The sequence below is a fragment of the Stegostoma tigrinum genome, chromosome 22 (genome assembly GCF_030684315.1).
Source record: "Stegostoma tigrinum isolate sSteTig4 chromosome 22, sSteTig4.hap1, whole genome shotgun sequence".
NCBI lineage: Eukaryota > Metazoa > Chordata > Chondrichthyes > Orectolobiformes > Stegostomatidae > Stegostoma > Stegostoma tigrinum.
The window spans coordinates 7,617,920-7,634,373 of record NC_081375.1 but is presented as its reverse complement, the minus strand read 5'-3'; the positions used below and the strand labels follow the sequence as shown (position 1 = coordinate 7,634,373).

General features: G+C 42.4%; 1 protein-coding gene across 4 annotated transcripts in view; it reads right to left on the bottom strand.

The window, feature by feature from the left end:
- Positions 1–16,454, bottom strand: part of LOC125463861 (sodium-coupled monocarboxylate transporter 1-like) — an 80,284-nt gene that overhangs the window by 13,437 nt on the left and 50,393 nt on the right. For all 4 annotated transcript variants that reach the window (XM_059653609.1, XM_059653612.1, XM_059653610.1 and 1 more), the window contains 3 exons: positions 11,536–11,606; positions 9,085–9,171; positions 3,856–4,058 (listed from right to left, as the gene is read on the bottom strand). In XM_059653609.1, coding sequence (XP_059509592.1) covers positions 3,856–4,058; positions 9,085–9,171; positions 11,536–11,606 — 361 coding nt within the window. The remainder of the gene's footprint in view (positions 1–3,855; positions 4,059–9,084; positions 9,172–11,535; positions 11,607–16,454) is intronic.

The window sequence follows — 16,454 nt, the reverse complement described above, 5'->3', positions numbered from 1 at the left end:
TAGAAGATCAGCTGCCATTACTGACACCTCCAGTGAAATGCCACCACCAGACACATATTCCCCTCCCTTGTTCGCCTCCTGCAGGGAGTGTTCCCTCTGGGACAACCTGGTCCACTCTTCCTTCACTCCCACCATCCTTCCCACAGGCCCACGGAACTTTCCCCTGCAATCAGCGAAGATGTAACTCCTGCCCAAAAATCTCCTAATTCTTCAGTATCCATGGGCCCAAGCATACCTTGAAGTGAAGCAGCACTTTACCTGCAATTCCCAGAATCTAGCTTACTGCATTTGTTGCTCACAATGTGGTCTCCTCTACACTGGGGAAATGAACCGTAGATTGGGTGATCGCTGCACAGAACATCTACGTTTTGCTTGTAAAAAATGACCCTGAGCTTCCACTTGACAGCCACTTTAACACACCACCCTGTTCCCTGGCCAACATCTCTCTCAGGCTCACTGCAGTGTTCCAGCGAAGCTCAACACAAGCTGGAAGAACAACACCTCATTTTCCATTTGGGGACCCTGTAGCCCTCCGGAGTCAAAATCAAATTCAGTAATTTTAGAGGCTAAACTCCCTCATGTCCTAGCTCCCTACCCCACACACCTGGCTTTGTTATCACGTAGCCTGACATTACACACTACCAATTGTTAACCACTAACAGTTTCCATTAATAGCTACTCACCCTCCGAGCCAGATCGTTATTCACTCCTTTGTCTGTCCAACTGTTCTTCTGTCTCTCTTTGGGCTCTATCCCTATCTATTACTCCTTATCCCTCTCCCCACTATTTTCTGCATATAAACCAACATTTTCCTAGCTACTATCAGTTCTGAGGAAGGGTCACCAGACCTGAAACATTAACACTGATTTGTCTTCACAGATGCTGCCAGACCTGCTGAGCATTTCCAGGAATTTCTGTTTTTGCTCCTGATATACAGCATCCACAGTTCCTGCAGTTTGTAATAAACTAGAGGCCCAGGCTTACAATTTGGTAACATAAGGTCAAATCCCATAATGACAGCAGTCAGAATTCAAATTCAATTAATAAGTCTGAAGTTGGATGATAGTTTCGTGGTTATCATTACTGAAACTGTGCTCAAATGCCAGGCAATGACAATCTCAAATAAGAGACAACCTAGCCATTATCCTGTGACATTCAATAAAGTCACTATCACTGAATCCTCCACTATCAAAAACTGGGGGGGTGCTTGGGATTTGAATGACCAGAAACTGAACTAGAATAGCTATATAAATAGTTACAACAGCAGGTCAGATGTTATAAGTACTGCTGTAAATAACTCACTTTCTGACTCTCCAGTTTACTATCGAGAAGGCCTAAGTCAGGAATATGATGGAATACTCCAACAACACTCAAGATGCTTGACACCATCCAGGTCAAAGCAGCCCTTTCATTGGCATCACATCCGCAAACATGCAGCCACTCCATCACCAACACTCAGTAAGAAGTGTGTACAATCTACAAGATGCAGTGCAGAATTTCACCAAATAGCCTTCCAAATTAAGACCAGAGGCATCCAGAAGGACAAGGGCAGCAGATACATGGGAAGGCCATCTGCAAATTCCCATTCACCATCCTGACTAGAAATATATTGCTGTTCTTTCATTGTCACTGGGTTAAAATCCTGGAATATCCTCCATAATAGCATTGTGGATCTACTAACAGCACATGGACCACAGCGGTTCAAGAAGGCAGCTCAGTACCACCTTCTCAAGGGGCAACCTGGAACGGGCAATAAATGCTGGCCAGCCAGTGACACCCATATTTCAAAATTGAATTGACTAAGTTTGTAGATGACAGAAAACAAGTGGTGATGATGACACAAGGATTCTGCAGAGGGATATGGTCAAGTTGAGTGAGGTGAGAGGGTAAAAACATGACAGATTCATATGACGTGCAGAAGTATGAGGTTATATACTTTGGCAGGAATTGAAGGGCTGAATATTATCTAAATGGAGAAAGACTGCAAGAAAGCAGATGAACAGAAAGATCTGAGAGTTCTAATCCAATAATCACCAAAAAAGCATCCAACTTCACTGGATAATATGGAAAGCAAGTGAACTGTGGACTTTATTTCGAAGGGATTAGAGTATTAAAGTAAGAAGCTTTTATTAAAACTGTACAAAACACTAGGCAATCCATAGGCGCAACATACCATGTAAAGTTTTGGGGCCCTTATTAAAGGAAAGATATACTGACTGATAAAGTTCACTAGACTGACAGCATATATCACGTATCTCCTAACAGTGTTGAACTTCAAGAATCTTTAGATTCAGTCGAAATGATTGCTATGGAAAATAATTGACTATTTATTGAAACAAAAATATATTCTTTATTTCTTGAAGATTAAACCTAATCTGCAGATGGCTAAATTCTGACACAAGGAAATGTTTTGATTATTGGTTTAAATGTTATTTTGAAACTGAAATCTATCAACGATAATTTGAAAACATAAATATTGAAAATAGGAGTGCTGATGATGTAAGGTCACAGATGTTGATATGATTCAAGCTGATGCCAGATAATTCAGATCTCAAACAAAACCTGGTGTGATAGAGCAAAGTTTCATCTTTTATTCTTTGTTTATCATCAAGGTTACTGTCTGAACATATTCCCAAATAGCTGTCAACATCATTTTAATAGAAGAACAGAGAAGTATATTACACATAGGAAAAGCAGTATATATATTCCACTAAAGATGATCTGTTGGAACAATCTCATTTCAAATGTCAGAAAGAAAGATTAATTTCTTTTAGCTCATCAATAATCTTGTAGACACTTAAACCTCACTCAAGGACTACTCTTATCTCCATGCTAAAGCTTCTTGCTCACCTGGCTGAACTAGAATTGTGTTCTTCTTGGCAAATTTCGGTAGTGCAATCACTCAATGCTACTTATTACACATCTCTCCACAAAACCCTTAAAACAAGCTGCTATCTCACTTATTCTATAAGATAGATTTCTTTAAACTTGTGTTTTCAACACTCTTATTGATGCCTTGAACACTCCCACAATGTTCTGTTTGTGGAGCTTTCTTTCCCTGAGTTTGCAGCTTCTCAGAACACCACTCCAGTTTGCTTGAAGAGTGTTACTAACAGCACCTCTGCTGTTATTAACCTTGTCTCTCTGTGTGAACATGCTTCTGGCATTGCCCTCTATCCCTTCTCCTTTCGCTCTCTCGAGGTTGTAAAATCCATGTCAGCCAGCACTTAGCAATTGTCATCTTAGGGGGCTTACTTAAGCTTATTTAGCTTAAATTTTACGATTTCTTATAAATGCTGCTTTGAACTCCCTGTTCAAAATGACTTATTGACCTTATTTAAAACAAAATAAGAGACCTTAAAACAAAATTAACAGGCCTGAAAACTAAATTCCATTTTTCCTTCACTTTACAATCCAAACTCCCTAACAACAATAACATGTTATAAAAAATGAAAGAACTGGGGATGCTGTGAATCAGGAACAAAAACAGAAATTGCTGGAAAAGCTCAGCAGGTCTGGCAGCATCTGTGGAGGAGAAAACAGAGCTAACAGTACAGGTCCAGTGATCCTTCCTCAGAACTTACATGTTATGAATGGTCATCACGCTTCCTTTCTCCAATAATGTTCCATCCAGCTGATTCCTTTCAGAATTTTCTGGTTTACTATTGAAAGGCTAATTTATGTTGGCATAGTTTTATTTAGAAAACAGGTTTCCTATTTTCAAACCCACAGAATCTGTTTAATTGTCTATGGGTTGATTTATTCTGAGACTCAAAGGATATTGTAAAATTGAAGAAGTTACAAACATTATGGTACAATGCATGTTTCTGATCAATTCTATATTGTCATGGTCACCTTTTTTCTTGTTTGGTAGACGTTATGGTGGTCAGCAGGGATGTCACATTCACAGCGGTAGGGACGGTAGCATTAATCTCCAAACAGCCTGCTGTTGATGTCTCGAGTAATTCTTTAAACTCGCTGGAAGGTGGATAGATGAAGCCACCAATCCCTATCCATGTGGACAAGGCTACTCCAACAAACCAACCAACACATGCCCCCTAGGGGAGGTGAAACAGAGAAAACGGCCTTAACGTAGAGGCTGCTGCATGAAAAAGAAGCACAGGTAAATTGTAAAATAAAAAGAGGTTAGCACGGTGGCTCAGTGGTTAGCACTGCTGCCTCACAGTGCCAGGGACCCAAGTTTGATTGTAACCTTGGGCAACTGTGTGGAATTTGCATGTTCTCCCTATGTCTGCGTGGGTCTCTTCCTGGTGCACCAGTCCCACAGTCCAAAGATGTGTAGGTTAGGAAGATTAGCCATGCTAAATTGCTCTGCAATGTTTAGGATTTTCAGGCTAGGTGGATTAGTCATGGTAAATGTGGCATTACAGGGATCGGATTGAGGCTAGGTCTGCATGGGATGGTCTTTTGAGGGTTTGTACAGACTTGATGGGCCAAATGGCCTTTTCCTGCCCTGTAGGAATCCTGTGATTCTAGTTATATCTACAGTACAATATTCAGCCATTGTAAGAGTGTTTCTGACTGTAACCTACAAAACATTTGAATCCTGTCACAAGCAGTACATTAGACCTCCTGGAAAGTTCCATCTAATAAACTTAACTGGTAAAGACTCTTCTTTTTCTTCTGTAAAGCTTAATCTGAGGCATGATGTGAGGTGTCCAGCCAAGTGTATCAACCTAACAAAGTCTTTAGGATGCATATTATGTATTTAAGTCTGAGGTATCAATGACATCCTGCTGCTTCGCTGTTCTGGTCTAGAGTTTGAACGACTAGATTACAGATAAAACTGATCACCATCACTTGGACTTTATGATTTGCGTCAACCATGGCTGACTTCGTAACACTTACACTTTTGGGTCACTGGTTCTGGGTTCTAGTCCTGCATGGGTTGAACTGAAAACTCAATGCTGACATCTGGTGCGGGGCTAAAGGTGTGAATTTCAAATGACAGGGTAAACATGGTACTAGTCTGCTCTCTCGGGTAGATATAAAATTCCCTGCACTATTAGAACAGTAGGGGAGTTATTTCATTGACTGGTCTCGGTTAGCTCAGATGGATATATGGTTGGTTTATAATGCAGAGTCATGCCAACAACAGTGTAGATTCCATTCCCGCTCCAGCTGCACATCCCATGTAGGGGTTTACTTCTCAATGTCTCCACTTGCATGAGGCATAGTGACCCTTCGCTTAAATCACCATGAGTCATCACTCTAATGAAAGCGCAGCTGTAAGGCCTGCTAGGGCTGTGATGGTTTTATCTTTATGGTACTGAAGAGCCGAACGCACTACTCCTGCTTCTTATTTTCTTTTCCTCGGTGTGATCAACATCACAAAATCAGATTATCTGCTCGTTATCACATTGCTGTTTGTGGGAGTTTGCTGTGCAGAAAGTGCAAATTGTGTTTTCTGCATTTCATAAAGAGTGCATTATAAATACAAATCTTTTTACCGCACTTCCCAAACATTGAGTTGCAACAATTCAGGATAAATTCTCCTGTAATCTATATAGTGTATGTACTCAAGATCCACTGGGTAGCTTATGGTACTTGAATTTTGCAGACAACAAAATTGCAATCAGGTTGGAAAGCAGACATTGTTAATTGATGCACAATCATTCAATGTGCTTTGCTTCCAATGCAAGCAAATCTCATGCTGCCGGGTTAGTTCATTTGAATTATTTTTGCAGGGCTAACCACTCTGTTGAGTGAATGTAACCCGCACCAACAGATGCAAAATCAAGAAAGGTTTGTCACACTTTAAGTCAATATGTCTCTTAAAAGGATGGCATTCTGGCAGGCACATGGACTGGAAATGGTTGTGGAAGAGAACGAGGACTAAAAAAAACTGTTGTATGGCATAAAACTGAATCAATGAGCTACATGACATTCCAACATTGTACTGGAAACAGGATTGAGAAGAGAGATTGTGTCAGTGATAATGGGAACTGCAGATGCTGGAGAATCCAAGATAATAAAATGTGAGGCTGGATGAACACAGCAGGCCCAGAAGCATCTCAGGAGCACAAAAGCTGACATTTTGGGCCTAGACCCTTCATCAGAGAGGGGGATGGGGTGAGGGTTCTGGAATAAATAGGGAGAGAGGGGGAGGCGGACCAAAGATGGAGAGAAAAGAAGATCGGTGGAGAGGAGAGTATAGGTGGGGAGGTAGGGAGGGGATAGGTCAGTCCAGGGAAGACGGACAGGTCAAGGAGGTGGGATGAGGTTAGTAGGTAGGAGATGGAGGTGCGGCTTGGGGTGGGAGGAAGGGATGGGTGAGAGGAAGAACAGGTTAGGGAGGCAGAGACAGGTTGGACTGGTTTTGGGATGCAGTGGGTGGAGGGGAAGAGCTGGGCTGGTTGTGTGGTGCAGTGGTGGGAGGGGACGAACTGGGCTGGTTTTCCAGGGAAGACGGACAGGTCAAGGAGCAACTCATATTCCGCTTGGGAACCCTGCAGCCCAATGGTATCAATGTGGACTTCACCAGCTTCAAAATCTCCCCTTCCCCCACCACATCCCAAAACCAGCCCAGTTCGTCCCCTCCCCCCACTGCACCACACAACCAGCCCAGCTCTTCTCCTCCACCCACTGCATCCCAAAACCAGTCCAACCTGTCTCTCCCTCCCTAACCTATTCTTCCTCTCACCCATCCCTTCCTCCCACCCCAAGCCGCACCCCCATCTACCTACTATCCTCATCCCACCTCCTTGACCTGTCCGTCTTCCCTGGAGTGACCTATCCCCTCCCTACCTCCCCACCTATACTCTCCTCTCCACCTATCTTCTTTTCTCTCCATCTTCGGTCCGCCTCCCACTCTCTCCCTATTTATTCCAGAACCCTCACCCCATCCCCCTCTCTGATGAAGGGTCTAGGCCCGAAACGTCAGCTTTTGTGCTCCTGGGATGCTGCTGGGCCTGCTGTATTCATCCAGCCTCACATTTTATTATCTTGAGAGGAGAGATGTTGTCTGCTGGTAGAGGGCTAAAATGCCAGCAGGACTCTGAGAAGGCAGTGGGAGGAGATAGCTGTGGTTGTCAATACTGAGTGCAGCCCCTGGGACTGGGGTGTAGTTTCACAAGAACATCAATGAGTGGTCAAGCTCAAGAAATACAGTTTCATATGCCATGTCCACCATTGCTCCAGTAGCCTGTCTCAGTACTCAAAGCAACACAGTCCCATTCACCTACCAACAATTTCTATCAACCGTGATTTACACCTAAATCCATATACCATGCCTCACTCGTGAGTTTTGCCTCACTGCCTGCATCACACCCACATCTTTGTTTGCGTTTACTGCAAGTTATGCAGTTTGACAGCTGTATCACCCAGTTGCTTCACTGATGCACTTTTCTCTCTCTAGCAGGACAAAGTGGTGCATAACTGGAAGGACTCATGGAGAAAACGGTGCCTGCCGTTACTGAAATGACAAGGATTGAATCATGGCCAGCAACAGCGCTGAAGCTCTTGGAGAAGCCAATGCACATGTTTATTGTCATCTTTCTGACAAACCAAAATACAATCATTCCACAACCTCTTATCATTTATAATTCTCGTCTGATATATACACGCACTTCTTGCTTTACCATTCCCCGCTCCTCTCCAACACCCACACAGCGGAACTTTCAGGAGTAGACGGCTGTGGTGTCAATGTCAGGTGGATCCCTAAGAAGTAGGATGCACTACCTCAAGAATGCTAATGACTTCTACATGAGTGGTCAAGCTTAGGAAATGCACTTTCAGATGTCATGTCTATCATCAGTCCAGTAGTCTCTCGCAGTATGTACATATCACATTCAGTATTCAACAATTTCTATCAACCTGTCAGGTCGTTGGAAGTAACCCAGTCAGACTGATTTTCTTGGACATTTTTCATTGCCTCGGAGTTCTCCTCTTGGACAATTTATCCGGCTGCCTTGTTCCTTTTTTCTTTCTGGTACGAAAGAACTACACCCCAGTCAGTTAATGAAAGGAGAGCAGGATGATCATATTGAGGAAGAACCAGTGTCACACACTCTCACACTTTCAGCGGCCAGTTCTGATCCTGAGACTACAAGTACTTTAGGAGATATCTTAGAACTTGCATGTGATGCTTGAAAACGATGCTTGTGCAAATAATGGTTGGGTCAAAATCCTGGAATCCCCTCTGTAAGGGCATTGTGGACCCACCTGGAATGCATGTACTGCAGTGGTTCAAAAAGGCAGGTTGTCACCGCCTTATCAAGGGAAGTAAATACTGGGCTCGACAGTGAGGACCACATCCTAACAAGTGAATAAAACAAAGGTACCCTGCACTAGGTGGACACCTACTTCTCTCTGGTAAAAGAGAATGAAATGTATTCTCGTGTCTTTACAGGCAAAGTCTGAGATCCCACTTAAGTATCTGGATAACAAACTGGAACAAGATGCAAATATCATCTGGCCCAGCTCAGTGAACCCGGCATATTATAAGCTCAGTATTAATATGTTATCATTCTGAGACTGCAGTTTACGCTGCTACTGGTGGGACTTTTTGGTGAGCGTCTCCTTGGTGAAGCGAAATCTAATGCATCATTATTTGCTGAGGTTAAGAGAGGAAGTGTTATTCCTCGAAGACCCTTCTAAGTAAAAAATAGCCTAGCACACAATATGTGACTCACTCAGAGACAGTAAGAACTGCAGATGCTGGAGTCAGAGATAATACAGTGTGGAGCTGGAGGAACACAACAGGCCAGGCAACATCAGAGGAACAGGAGAGTTGAGGTTTCAGGTTGGGACCCTTCTTCAGAAATCTAAATGTCTCACATTGTCCTCTTAAACAATTTACCCAGTTCCCTTTTTGTAAATGCAACAGGGCTTTCTGGAGTTATCTTGGGTGAACTGTTCTTCCTTAGAAAAAACATTCTGGTTCATTCATGCAAATTGAACGTTATCATTAACCCCACGCCTAAGTTTTTGGAACAAAGTCACTAGATAGGCCAGGATTGTGTTCCACCATACTTGCACCAGTGGAGTTTATTTGCACAAATACTGTAACTAAGTATTAAAATTAGTCTTTACTGTTGCTGTATAATCAGTTTATGACCTTACCTTGCTATTGCTCTTTGGAAACAATGCTCCTAAAGTAAATACACCAAGTATGGGTCCTAGGATTATTCCTTCAAAAGTTAGTGTTGCCTAAGCAGAATATCAAATAAAAAGCACACTTACTTTCAGAACTATTTGTGTTAAATTAAATCATTGTTAACATTTGTAGAGTTGTAAACAAATTAAATTTGTAGTCCGAAGTTGGACTGAGAGAGTAAGGATAAGGTGAGATCACGTGAATCCTGCACATTAGTAAGGAAGGTGCACTGCTGTCACCCCTTCACCATGGGAGTGGCCTCAATAACCACAGCAGAGGGTTCATGTTGATTGCATGGGACCAACTGAGGGACAGGTGTCACTAGGTAGTTGTGGATGCTCACTCCAAGTGGCCCAAAGTGGTGGTCAAGGAGTCGGTATCAGCAGAAGCAACAATAGACAGACTCAACGAAATATTTGCCATAGTGGGCTGACTTTAAACTGGTTTGGCAGGGGAGCAAACCTAAGGAGAGGATCTGAGTTAGCCAGAGTGGGTGAGGGCGTGAAGAAAAAGCGAATCAAGACGGTAAATAAAAAACAAGAAACAGCTGAGCAGTTAAGCTTTGAGATGAGTAGAAACAGGTAGTGACAGAAAAAGTGAGAATGTTTGAAAACAAAGGCTCTTCTGGTGGAGTTGTGAGGATTCGAAAGAAGGTTTTCTTTAGGCTGGGTATAAGGAAACTTTACCTGAATGCTCGCAGCATTTGAAACAGTATAAATGAGTTGATGGCATAAATCATCGCAAATATGTATGATTTAGAGGCCATTACAGAGATATGGTTGCAGGGAGGTCACAATTGGGATTTAAATATCAGGGGATATTGGGCTATTTGGAAGGGCAGAAAGGAAGGAAGGGCAGATGGTGTAGTTCTGATATTTAAGGATGATATCTGGGTGGTAGTGAGACATGATAAAAGTTCTATGGAGAAAAGGGTTGAATCAATGTGGGTGGAATTGGAAATAGTAAGAGAAAATGTCACTGATAGGCATGGTCTATAAGCCACCAAATAACAACATCAGGGTGGGGCAATAAACAAAGAAAAAACTGATACATACAGGAATGGTACAGCAATTATTATAGGGGTTTATAATCAACATATTGATTTTGTTAAACCAAGTCATTCAAAGCAGCCTTGAGGAGGAATTCATAGAATGTATCCATGATAGTTTCCTCAAATAGTATATAATGGAACCTATGAGGGAGCAAGCTATCCTACGTCTGGTCCTGTGTAATGAGACAGGAATAATTAATGATCTCATAGTTAGGGATCCTTATGAAGGAGCTATCATAGTATGGTTGAATTTAAAATACAGATGGAGGGTGAGAAGGTAAAATCCTATGCCAGTGTCTTGTGCTTCAACAAAGGAGACTACAATGGGATAAGGGAAGAGTTGGCTATGATAGACTGGGAATAAAGACTTTCTGGTGGGACAATTGAAGAACAGTGGAGGACTTTCAAAGTGATTTTTCACAGTGCCAGGCTAAGGTATATACCAGTGAGAAGGAAGGAGTCTAGGAAAAGGGAAAATCAACTGTGGATATCTAAGGAAATAAAAGATGATATCAAATTGAAAGCTAATGCATACAAAGTGGCAAAGATTAGTGGAAAACGAGGGAATTGGGAAATCTTTAAATGTCACAGAAAGCCAAGTGAAAACTATAAAGAAGGATAAGATAGATTATGAGAGTAAACTAGCTCAGAATATGAAAAACAGATTGCAAACATGTCTACAAATATAGAAAACAAAAAAGAGTGGCTAAAATAAATGTTGGCCCTTTAGAGAATGAGAAGGAGTATTGAATATAGGGGTGTTCCCTATAACGTGATAGTTGCTTTCCTGTGCAACTTTGCGTTACAGAAAAGTACACTATAGAAAATAACATGACAAATGGGAAAAACGGGGTTAGGGGCACAAATGACACATGACAATTGAAATTTCTAAAATTCTTCCTCACCCGTGTAGCTTCATTCTTTTGCTGCAGTTGTAATGACAGTTTATCAGACAGTTAGTGCTGAAAACAGGCAATAGATTCATGAATCTGACCTTGTGTTAGCAATGAAGTGACAGCTGGGCTTTAAATAGAGTTCTGCCCTGGAAAGTGCAAGAAAAAGGGGAGCGGTGTCGCGTATGTAGTTGGGTATATGCTGCCCCTTTAAGATAGTGGGTCAGTGGAGCAGGTTGGGGGAGTTGGACAGGAGGGGGGCTGACTGAAAATCAACTGTGGAGGTGAGAGACCTACAACAGTGTTTCGTCTACCTCATGTCCGGTTTATGCTCATAATAAAAATAATGTGAAGTTCATTTCTAAAAAGGTGCTCATAATAGTCAACAGTTCCTCTTTGAGTATTTCCAGCATTTTCCTTTCACATTTCACAATGTCAGTCCCCAAGTACTTTGCCCTTTGAAATTTATTTACCTGAATTATATTTCTTCCCATGAGAGAACTGACTCCAGTCAGGCCTATTGTAATTAGTCCAAAAGTCATTGCTGCATCACAGAAAAACAGTTAAAGATTAATCTAGGTCAAATAGTACATGTTTTTAAAGCCATATCTCCAAAAGATCTTGCAATTTGTTTAATATATGAAGAAAGTCTCAAATCTCATGTAAGCTGTCAATCAGGAATCAGAAATTCCAACCAGATCTGGGATTGAATTTGGGTAGAACTGAAAAATGTGCTTTATTCGAATTCTTCCCACTGTATTCTGCCTTTTTCTTCTGAGGACCCCATGGGTTAATTTTCTGATCCTAGCAATGTGTCCTGTCAAGGGGGAAAAAGCACTGAGCAGATTATCATTTTCCTCTGCTGTCAATCTCACCAAAAGATGACAATTGAGAGCTGGAGCAATTCCTGCAGCGATAGAAACATAGAAATGTAGAGGATAAATGTAGGAGGTGGCCATTTGGCCCTTCAAGCCTGCTCCACCATTCTTCACGATCATGGCTGATTGTCCAACTCAACAGCCTAATCCTGCTTTCTCCCCATAACCTTTGATCCCATTCGTCCCAGGTGCTATATCTTGTCGCATCTTGAATATGTTCAATGTTTTGGCATCAGCCACTTCCTGTTAGAATTTTATAAGTCGCTATGAGATCCCCCCTCTTTCATCTGAACTCCAGTGAAAACAATCCCAACCTAGTCAATCTCTCTTTACACGTCAGATTCGCGATCCCTGGAATCAGCCTGGTAAAGCTTCGCTGCACTCCCTTGAGTGCAAGAGCATCCTTTCTCAGAAAAGGAGATCAAAATTGCACACAATATTTTAGGTGTAGTCTCATCAAGGCCCTGCTCAAATGCAATGACACATCCCTGCTCCTGTACTCAAAACCTCTCGCAATGAAGGCCAGTATTCCATTTACCTTCCTTACTGCCTGCTGCACCTGCATGCTTATGTTCAGCAACTGGTGCTCAAGGAAGCCCAGGCCCCACTGCACACTCCCATCTCCCAATTTACAGCCATTCAGGTAATAATCTGCCTTCTTGTTTTTGCTTCAAAAATGAATAATCACGCGTTTATCCATATGGTACTACATCTGCCATTGATTTGCGCATTCACCCAGCCTGGCCAGATCATGCTGAAGGATCTCTGCATCCTTGTCACAGTTCACCCTCCCACCCAACTTGGTAACATCTGCAAACTTGGAGATGTTACATTTTGTTTCCTCATTAGATCTCTAACAAGATCCCAAACTTTCAATGGAAAACGTCACCAAAGCTCTCTGTGAAAGCTTTCCTTCCAGTAGAAACCTACTTACTCTTCTGGAAGCAGAAGAAATGAGGAGAACGTTTCTTGAGAACCTCTTGCATAAAGTTCTCAAGTGACAGAATGTAGTTGCAGGTGTATCCTTTCGAATACAGAGAACCCATCCCAGCCATATCCCTTATCCTTGGTTATTTGGAGAGGGATGGGAGCTTAGCACAGTGGAGAATGAGATGTGTGTTGCACTGCACTTGCATGCCTTAGCAGAGTCCCTGATCTTTGGGCATAAGGCATTTAATATGTCTCAGTTGCTAACCATCCTCTACAATTTGAAAAAAAAAAGTTTCAAATACAGAGTCTTGAATTCAGTTTGTGGGTTCAATTTTCTTACTGGATCCAGTTTGCTAGAGAAGTCTACAAAATTGTTTTTGGAAAGGGCCAGATTTCTACATCTACCCGTAAACACTAGGAAGTCTCAATCACAACAACCACTATTAAATGATACTCACTGGTGATGGAAGTGTAATTTTTGAGACTATCTTCTATCTAAAGCAAGTGATTAAGAATGAAAAAGAGGTATTTGATAAAACTTACACACAACAGGTATTGTCAGCAGATTCAATCAGAATTTCTATTTGTTGAACTATTGTGTTCTTATTCCCCAATTAACACTAATTTAATCAATATTGGTACAACATGTTATACTGTATTGCAGGCCAATAATGCAAAACTTAATAGTTTAGAGTAATATTGGAGAAATGGCCAGCATGACATGTTAATAATGGGGCGAGGGGTGAGACTACAGAGTAATAGTGTCACAAGGGCAGTACTACAAGTGTAGCAATGGTGCAAGGGACATTGCCTCAGTTTAGACATGCAATTTATAAGGATGTCAAGCCCTTAGAGATTCATTCAGATGATAGACGAGATGACAATCTTCGGTTATGTGGAGACTTTCGAAACGATGGTAGCAGAGAGGATTAAGAGGAAATTTGTTAGTGGTGTTCAAGACTATATCTAGTTTTGATAAGGAGAAATTGATCCCTGTGACAGAGCATGCAGGTTTGAGTTCATAGTTAAAAGAACCAGAAGGTCACGTAAAGATTTCTTTTTCTCACAGCAAGTTACTGTGATGAAATAAATGCACTGCCTGAAAGTGTAATGGAAACATGCACCTTATCCAATTCAAATATTTACAGGGTGGAGAGAAAATGTAAACGAAGTGGGACTGGTTGGATATACTTACAAAGAGGAACAAAAACAAAGTTGCTGGAAAAGCTCAGCAGGTCTGACAGCATCTGTGGAGGAGAAGTTCTGAGGAAGGGTCACCGAGCCCGAAACGTTAACTCTGTTTTCTCCTTCACAGATGCCCTGCCAGACCTGCTGAGCTTTTCCAACAACTTTGTTTTTGTTCCTGATTTACAGCATCCACAGTTGAGGAATTCTTGGGCTGAGAACTACAAAGGAGACTCTGGCACCTCGTCAACAAGTCACCCCATTCTATCCACTCAGCCCAAGAATTCCTCAACTCCATCAGATACATAAGGATAAACTATGAAGAGACCATGATATCGTTTGATGCCACTGCTCTATTTACATCAATAGACATACCACTAGCAAGGGAAACAATGACAACACTACTGGGACAAGAACAAGACCCCAGCAAAACCGTCTCCAAGGACAACATGCTCAAACTATTGGACTTATGCCTCACCACCCACTTCACTTCCAACAGTCAAACATCTGAGCAAATCAATGGGATCACTTATCTCTAAACTCATAGCAGAAACAGTGACGCAAAGACTAGAAAGGATGGCCCTTCTGCAAATCTAACCAAAACAATGGAAGTGTTACGTGGACGTCGCTTTCGTCATCATCAAATGGACCAAATTAGAAGAGACACACAAACTTATAAACAACACCATCACCGGAATAAAATTCACCGGAGAGGAAAAGAACAAACAGCTCCCATTCCTGGACGTCACGGTAGAGCGCAAGACAAATGGGGATCTGTGAACAAAAGTACAGAAAAGCCCCACCACAGACCAGGTACTGAACTTCAACAGTAACCATCCCAGCATGCACAAATGAAGCTGCATGTAAACACTGTTTAAAAAGGCAACAACATGCTGCAGCGACACGGAACTACGCCAAGAGGAAGAAGAACACCTCTCTTCCAGGTTTTCGGGGATAATGGATATCCAAAACACTGGGTCAGAAGATGCCTACGTGAACAACATCAGGAAGATTCTACGTGCCCAGACACACTTATCACACTACCCTACATCAGGAACACATCAGAACACACCACAAGAGTCCTATGACTGCTGGGCATCAGAGTGGTACACAAGCCGACGCCAGCCTTACGACAACTGCTCGCCTGAACCAAAGACCCACTCCCCACCATGGACAGGACCAATGCCATCTACAAGATCCCCTGCAGAAACTGAGAAACACTACATCGGACAAACAGGAAGGAAACTAACAACAAGAGAACATGAACACCAACTGGCTACAAAAAGACAGGACCCATACTCACTCATTTCAATCCACATGGACAAGGAGAACCACTATTTCGACTGAGACAAGCTAGGCAGAGACAGGCACAAGAATTCCTAGAAGCCTGGCACTCCATGAAGCATGCTATTAATAAACACATTGAACTTGATCCCGCATACATTCCATTACGAAGGAAAACCGGAAGTGAGGCAATCCATCTCACTGGACCCCAGAGTTTAAAAACCAGGCGGGAAAACACACTGATGCTTCATCGGAGGCTGCACTGAGGATGTTACCCAGCACAGTAACGAAACATCTGCGAAACAACAATCCAGTTCGGCGAGCCGACAAACCTCAACACCCACAACCCGAGCTACAGATCTACTCCAAAACCTTGGTGAGGTTATTCATTCCGGAAGAAAAAAAAGTCAGAAGGCATATTACTACCTGAATGGCTGTAAATCAGGAGAGGGAGTGTGCAGTGGGACCTGGGTATCCTTGTGCACCAGTTGCTGAAGGTCAGCATGCAGGTGCAGCAGGTTTTGGTAAAGAAGGCAAATGGTATGTTGGCCTTCATTGCAAGAGGTTTCAAGTACAGGAGCAGGGATGTATTGTTGCAGTTGTACAGTTGATGAGACCATAACTAGAATATTGTGTGCAGTTTTGGTCCCCTTTTCTGAGGAAGGATGCTTTTGTTCTCGAGGGAGTGCAGCGAAGGTTTACCAGGCTGATTCCGTGGATGACGGGTCTGACGTAAGAGGACAGATTGACTAGATTAGGGTTATTTTCACTGGCGTTCAGATGAAAGAGGGGGGAACGCATAGAAATTTATAAAATTTTAACAGGACTAGACAGGGTAGATGCAGGGAGAATGTTCCTGATGGTGGGTGTGTCCAGAACCAGGAGTCACAGTATGAGGATTCAGGGTAGACCACTTAGGACGGAGATGAGGAGACATTTCTTCACCCAGAGAGTGGTGAGCCTGTGGAAGTCATTACCACAGTATGTGGTTGATGCCAAAACATTAAATGTACTCAAGAGGTGACTAGATATAGCACTTGGGATGAATGGTTATCGGGAGAAAGCAGGATTAGGCTATTGAGTTGGACAATCAACCATGATCGTGAAGAATGGCG